The sequence below is a fragment of the Megalops cyprinoides genome, chromosome 13, assembly GCF_013368585.1.
Source record: "Megalops cyprinoides isolate fMegCyp1 chromosome 13, fMegCyp1.pri, whole genome shotgun sequence".
Classification (NCBI taxonomy): domain Eukaryota; kingdom Metazoa; phylum Chordata; class Actinopteri; order Elopiformes; family Megalopidae; genus Megalops; species Megalops cyprinoides.
Genome location: NC_050595.1, coordinates 2,022,501 through 2,030,000, shown reverse-complemented (window position 1 = coordinate 2,030,000; position 7,500 = coordinate 2,022,501). Strand labels below are relative to the sequence as shown.

At 52.3% G+C, this 7,500-nt stretch overlaps 1 protein-coding gene across 1 annotated transcript in view; it reads left to right on the top strand.

The window, feature by feature from the left end:
- The window catches only part of necab2 (N-terminal EF-hand calcium binding protein 2), an 83,289-nt gene that overhangs the window by 29,910 nt on the left and 45,879 nt on the right, over nt 1-7,500 (top strand). The window contains exon 3 of the mRNA XM_036544182.1: nt 277-385. Coding sequence (XP_036400075.1) covers nt 277-385 — 109 coding nt within the window. The remainder of the gene's footprint in view (nt 1-276; nt 386-7,500) is intronic.

The following is a 7,500-nucleotide window of genomic DNA, read 5'->3' as shown; positions in this document are numbered from 1 at the left end:
TGTGTGGCTGCACTTACTTCTGGCCTCACTGCCATTTGCTTTCGCATTAAGGTGTTTACCTGTGAATGGGGGACCTGTTCCTAAAACCCCAAAGCTTTGGAGAGCATGTTAAACAGAAATGATGGTGGAGACGGACAAGGATGCTGGTTTAAGGGTTTAAGGTGGAGCTGGAGATGAGTGCATTGCTGGTTTAAGGTGGAGCTGGAGATGCGTGGCTGGGATGGTTAGAGGAGAGCGACGGTGGCGCTGACGTGCTGACTCTGCTCCTCTCTGCAGATGACGGGAAGCTCTCCCTGGACGAGTTCCAGGCCTTCTTCTCCGATGGCACACTGAACGAGGAGGAGCTGGAGAAGCTGTTTCACACCATCGACTCGGACAACACCAGGTGAGCTCCCGTCCCGCGTGCTACAACTGTCCTAAAGACTGTATCTGCACAGACACACCTGAGTTTACCTGTCCTAAAGACTGTATCTGCACAGACACACCTGAGTTTACCTGTCCTAAGCACTGTACCCGTGCAGACACACCTGAGTTTACCTGTCCTAAGCACTGTACCCGTGCAGACACACCTGAGTTTACCTGTCCTAAAGACTGTGTTTGCACAGACACACCTGAGTTTACCTGTCCTAAGCACTGTACCCGTGTGGAGACACCTGAGTTTACCTGTCCTAAGCACTGTACCCGTGCGGAGACACCTGACTTTACCTGTCCTAAGCACTGTATCTGTGCAGACACACCTGTGTTTCGCAATACCACCCCTCTACCTCGTCGTGTTCCACAGTAAGCCCCCCAGCCCCACCCGCTCCCCCGTATTTGTCTTGTACAGGAATGATTATGCAGAAGCGTGTAATTGAGGCTCCTGCGTGCGCTTGTCTGCAGAGGTCTTCCCTGCGTATCTGTGACTGAGTGAGATTAAGGATTAATCCCCGAGATTAGGGCCCTCCTCCGCCGGTGTGCACTGAGCTGTGAGCAGATAATTACACGTTCCGCCTCTGTCGCTACGGGGAGGTGGAAGAGTGACAATCTCAGCACTCAGGAACTGTCGCTCAGCCATCGTCATGGTTACAGGCTCTCCCAACTTCTGAAATTCAGTATGAAAGATGACGGGCCACTCCCCTACACACAGAAGCCTGCAGCAAAACCCCCCTGTCAGGATGAAGACAATAAATGTTTATGAAAAGCCTGGAATCCCCAAGATCCCAAGTGACTGGGGTCAGCAGTCAGAGGAAAGAGGGGTGGCTGTGTTCATGCAGGAAATAAGCGGGTAGTGTTGCCTGTGAAGGTGTAGGTGTGGCGGTGTGGGGGTGTGGGGGTGTGGCGGTGTGGCGGTGTGGGGGTGTGGCGGCGTGGGGGTGTGGGGTGGCGGTGTGGGGGTGTGGCGGTGTGGGGGTGTGTAGGTGTGGCGGTGTGGGGGTGGCGGTGTGGCGGTGTGGGGGTGTGGCGGTGTGGGGGTGTGGCGGTGTGGCGGTGTGGGGGTGTGGCGGCGTGGGGGTGTGGGGTGGCGGTGTGGGGGTGTGGCGGTGTGGGGGTGTGTAGGTGTGGCGGTGTGGGGGTGTGGGGGTGTGGTGGTGTGGGGGTGTGGGGTGGCGGTGTGGGGGTGTGGCGGTGTGGGGGTGTGTAGGTGTGGCGGTGTGGGGGTGTGGGGTGGCGGTGTGGGGGTGTGGCGGTGTGGGGGTGTGTAGGTGTGGCGGTGTGGGGGTGTGGCGGTGTGGGGGTGTGGGGGTGTGGGGTGGCGGTGTGGGGGTGTGGCGGTGTGGGGGTGTGGGGTGGGGGTGTGGCGGTGTGGGGGTGTGGGGTGGCGGTGTGGGGGTGTGGCGGTGTGGGGGTGTGGGGTGGGGGTGTGGCGGCGTGGGGGTGTGGCGGCGTGGGGGTGTGGGGTGGCGGTGTGGGGGTGTGGCGGCGTGGGGTGGTGGTGTGGGGGTGTGTAGGTGTGGCGGTGTGGCGGTGTGGGGGTGTGGCGGCGTGGGGGTGTGGGGTGGCGGTGTGGGGGTGTGGCGGTGTGGGGGTGTGGTGGTGTGGGGGTGTGGGGTGGCGGTGTGGGGGTGTGGCGGTGTGGGGGTGTGTAGGTGTGGCGGTGTGGGGGTGTGGGGTGGCGGTGTGGGGGTGTGGCGGTGTGGGGGTGTGTAGGTGTGGCGGTGTGGGGGTGTGGCGGTGTGGGGTGGCGGTGTGGGGGTGTGGCGGTGTGGGGGTGTGGGGTGGTGGTGTGGGGGTGTGGCGGCGTGGGGGTGTGGCGGCGTGGGGGTGTGGGGTGGCGGTGTGGGGGTGTGGCGGCGTGGGGTGGTGGTGTGGGGGTGTGTAGGTGTGGCGGTGTGGGGGTGTGGCGGCGTGGGGTGGCGGGGTGGTGGTGTGGGGGTGTGGTGGTGTGGGGGTGTGTCGGTGTGGGGTGGCGGTGTGGGGGTGGTGGAGCTGGGCCTGTGACCCAGGTGCTGCAGGTGCAGTCTGCAGGTGGGGCGCTGCTGCTGTAGCTTTGACCTCAGGTGCTTCACCTGATCTGCTTCAGTAAACACCCTGCTTTGCACCCCGCTTTGTGTGTGAAAAGCTGCAGAGTGGATAATGTCAGAATGAGGCTCTCATTGTGTTTTTCAGTCAGTCAGCAAAATCTGTGGGAAAAATATCAATGTGTTTACCGCGCGTCCTGAGCTATTGAAATGGAGTTTGTTTAGAAGAGGGAAAGATGTGGGTTATCGCGGTTTTCCAGGACACCCTGAGTATCTGCCGGCAGCGGGTTCTGAGGGAGTGACGCTCTAACGGTGACAGCCTGCCTGAAAACTCCCACTGCTGTCTGTACATCCAACATGCAGTCCTGCCGCTCCCAAAGGAGAGCTCCACAGCTCAGGGAGAGAGAGAGAGGGAGAGGGGGAGAGAGAGGGGGAGAGAGAGGGGGGGAGAGAGGGAGGGAGAGAGAGGTAGGGAGAGGGGGAGAAAGAGGGAGGGAGAGAGAGGTAGGGAGAGGGGGAGAAAGAGGGAGGGAGAGAGAGGTAGGGAGAGGGGGAGAAAGAGGGAGGGAGAGAGAGGTAGAGAGAAAAGAGGGAGATGAGGGAAAGAGAAAAGGAGAGAGGGAGGGAAACAGCAAGAGAGGGAGAGAGAGCAGTGAGAGAACTCCCCACAGAGGACCAGCTCCCTGCAGTGTTGGGGTTCTCCTTAAGGCTGTTGATTGTCTTGTTTGCGGTTTGTTGGTTCTGTTCCTGCAGAGATTCCTGTGTTGATCTGCATTCGCACACAGCGCCTCTCTCTCTGACAGGATGGAAACGGTACTGCAGGGAGAGCAGCTGCTTCAGCAGAACACAGCAGCTGTTCTCTCCTTTCTCATCGCTTCTCCCTCTTGCTTTCGGGGTCCCTCGTCCCCCATCCTTCTGTCTCTCCCCTCTTCCCTTCCTCACTCTCTCTTCTCCCTTTTCCTGTTTGTGCTGCAGTAATGTAGACTGTCAGAGCAGATGTTTTCTGCAGTAATGTAGACCGTCAGAGCAGATGTTTTCTGCAGTAATGTAGACTGTCAGAGCAGATGTTTTCTGCAGTAATGTAGACTGTCAGAGCAGATGTTTTCTGCAGTAATGTAGACCGTCAGAGCAGATGTTTTCTGCAGTAATGTAGACCGTCAGAGCAGATGTTTTCTGCAGTAATGTAGACCGTCAGAGCAGATGTTTTCTGCAGTAATGTAGACCGTCAGAGCAGATGTTTTCTGCAGTAATGTAGACCATCAGAGCAGATGTTTTCTGCAGTAATGTAGACCGTCAGAGCAGATGTTTTCTGCAGTAATGTAGACCGTCAGAGCAGATGTTTTCTGCAGTAATGTAGACCGTCAGAGCAGATGTTTTCTGCAGTAATGTAGACCGTCAGAGCAGATGTTTTCTGCAGTAATGTAGACCGTCAGAGCAGATGGTGTCTGTGCCGCAGTAATATAGACCTGTTGTGCAGATGGTGTGTCTTTACCATATCTCTCCCTCTCTCTCTCTCTCTCTCTATCTCTCTCTCTCTCTCTCACTCCCTCTCTCTATCTCTCTGTCTCGGAGGGGAGCTGGATCTCTGAGGTGTGCCGTGACTTTAATCACTTTTCAAATTTAATTATGTAAAGAAAATGCAGGAACAGGCCGGGCTTGCAGCTGGTGATGTGAAATCCCTGAGCTCTGAGCTCCACACATCCTTCACTTTAAATAATGCATCACACACACTGGGAGAGGAGGAGAAAGGAGGTCACCAGCGCTCTCCACATCTCTCTGTCTTTCACACTATATCACACTCTCCCTATCCCCCTCTCTCTCTCTCTCATTCCCTCTCGCTCTCCGTCTCTATGTCTCCCCTTCTCTCTCGCTCTCTGTCTCTCTCTCCCTGTCTCTCCTCATCTCCCCCGTCTCTCTCTCTCTCTCCCTGTCTCTCCTCATCTCCCCCGTCTCTCTCTCTCTCTCCCTCTCTATCCGGTCTCTCCGGGTCTCTGTGGGTATCGGGGAGGAGCCCTCTGTCTCCTGCAGGGCCGAGATCTTTCCCCTGCGATGGAGATTATTAAATTATAGCCTAATTGCTGCAGTCTGCAGCGCTGATTGGATAAGCAGCCACACAGACCAGGCTGTGATTGAGAGGGGAATTCTTCAGGTTACAGTCAGAGGAGAGGAGGGTTACCGTAAGGCCGAATAACACTGAGCAGTGTTAACAGTACGAGTGGAGGATGCTAAGCCCAACACGCAGCTCAACACCCAGCAAACATGGTAGTGACATGGAGCAGTAGTTAGTGTACTGCGCCCTGCCCTAACCTGGGTCAGTACAGCTGTATCTGTCAATAATATATAATAACTGTGAGCAATGTATATCAGACAGTACTGGAGCATCCACTCAGTAAATGGGAAGAAAACAAAGACAAGACATGACATTCTTTTAATGCAGCAGCACGTTACTTGTGTGTGTGTGTGTGTGTGTGTGTGAGACAGAGAGCACATATCTCAACAGAAGTCATCATTATTTTTATCTTCTCTCATGTGGAAGCCACTCCTTCACAGAGATTGTTTGCTGATTATGCTTTTATTTTGGGAAGATAGAGAAAGGAGAGAGCGAGGGAAAGAGCATGAAAGAGATTCAGGTTAAGCAGAGAGAAAGAGTTGGAGAGACACACATTTACAAACATTCTGAAAAATCAATCAAAAATTACTCCTGTTCCTAACACCCACAAAAATCTCGATTTTATTGGAAGATGGTGTAAAAACTGTTCAATTGGCAGTTAAATATAACTCCCCCTGCTACAACCTGAGGGACATGGGGCAAAAGAATTTATAATTTAAAATGTCGTTGATGTTGTTCGTATGTAACATAAGAACAACATAACATAGCACACAACACATCTATAATGGATGATGGTGACGGATGATGATGTCTTTGAACATGTGTAATGGTTTTGTTGAGCTTAACATATGGGTAATGTATGTTCCTGTACATTTTAGTGTGAGGCCTTTCAGCTAAGCATTGCAGGGTGTGCTGGCTAGAAGCTGCAGCTACACTGAGCCCTTTTTCACTTCAGAGAGGATTGTGAAAGTGGTCTAAATAAATATCTAATGTTCTTCCTCGACTGCAGTCAAAGAGGGAAGCTCACAGTTCTCTCAGACTCACCACTGGGTTCACCACACTAGCTAACCAACTAACCAACAGCTAATCAGTCAGCAACTTGACACAAGTGCTCTTAAATGTATTTGATGTGAGTTGAAAGATAAAATGGAGGGTGATTAAATAACAGGTCAGTTTGAAGTCCTGCCTCAATCAGCACTGCTTTAATAGAGGATGAAAAGGCAAGAGAGAAAAGGCGAAGAAGAAAAACTCACGACAATGACGCCAAGAAAGCTGAATTTGAATTTCAGCTGAATTAAATTGGAAGTGGCACTGGAATTGGATTTTAACTGATTTGAATTTAATGGAGTTAAACTGAATTGTAACTGAGAAAGAGAGAGAGAAACAAATGATTGTGAACAAAATACCAGTGCAAAAATTGCATGAGCAAATTTCTGTTTTTTTTCCTTTCTCTCTCCCTCTCTCTCTCGCTGTCTCTCCCACACACACACTGTACAGTACTAGGGGAGTAAGAGAATGTTAATATATCCTGACGGGGGATTGCAGTGTGACTGTCTACAGGGCCCATCAGTCTCAGTAAAGCTGCTTTGCTGGGACAAAGTGTCCTGTCCTTCTTTTTAAATCTTTAAAATCATTCCTTTTTTCCCCCTTGTGTGCGCTTGTATTTTGGCAACTTTTTTTTTCCTTTTTGTCTCAATTGATTCGCTTTTAAAAGCTTTAATTTACATTACGAGCTGCTGTGCTTCTATGGCAGGTTTATCGACTGGCCCCAGCGAGCCGATGGACTCCGCTCTCCGAGCCCCGGCATCATTAATCCATTTCAGCTTGAGTCAGCGCGTTTCCCCTCCTCCATCACCCGCCATGCTCTTACCTTTTAGCGAGTTTTCAAATGCCAGCGAAGTCCGGCTGTGCCCGCTGCCTCCGCTCAGCTCCCGCTGTGGGTCAAGGCCGTTTCTATCAAAGCGAGTCAAATCAAAATGAGTTTGTTTTCCCACCAGGACGCTCCTTTTGTGGCGCTCGGTGCGAGTGTGGACATAAAAGACGCGCAATGATGCACTTACGCGATGCGGAAAACCGCGCCGCTGCGGCGCAGTACGGAGGGATCTGTCCTTTAACGCAATCACATTATAATTGAACAGCATTAATTTTTCAGCGTGTATGGATTTATTCCAGCCGCACCTGAGAGGCCGTATGAAAGTTTGATTGCCTTTCTATTTTCGGGCTGTTCCGTTGAAAAAGCAGGCTCTCCCAGCCATGCATCCCGTTTGGAAAGCGCCCGCTCCTGCCATTTCCTGCTTCGTCAGACATTGATTAACGATATTAAAATGTGTATTTGGCAGGCGCTTCTATTAGAAATGGAAAAGCAGCATAATACAATATTGAATCTCAGCTGGAAGACGGCGGTATTTTTTCTCGTAATTAACGGCTGCAGCGGGTCTTGATTGGCAGGTGCTAATTAGCCAGGCAGTCGGTGTTCGATTTGAACTCAGCCAGGGATTGAACCTACAAACTTCTGGTGGCAAGGTGAGTGCTCTGGCTGGGGCTGCTCAGCTGCTGTGGGGTGGATTAAGATCTTATCCCCTGTCCTTCAGATGTGAATTTCTGTCTTTTTGAAGAGGGTCGCCGTGGTTACTGAAACAAAGCGGTGGAGTGGGATGTGAGGCCGATCTGAATGAGTTCCACTTTGGTGTGATTCTGAGGTGCGCTGAGGCAGCAGGGCGGTCTCTTTGCCCCAGGTTCTGCCCCCCTTCCTTTCCCCAGAGCCAGCAGATCATTCCCTCCTTCTCCCCTGCTGGTTTTGCATTCCCCGGTGTCTGGATTCCCCCGTGGAGAAGCCAGTCTGTCCAGGGCTTCTGTGATGGTTCCCTTATAAAACTGCAGGTATGTGCTGTAACGAATGGATGTTGATGGACAGTTTGGTATTTCTCTGCTGCTCAGCAGCTGTAATTGCTG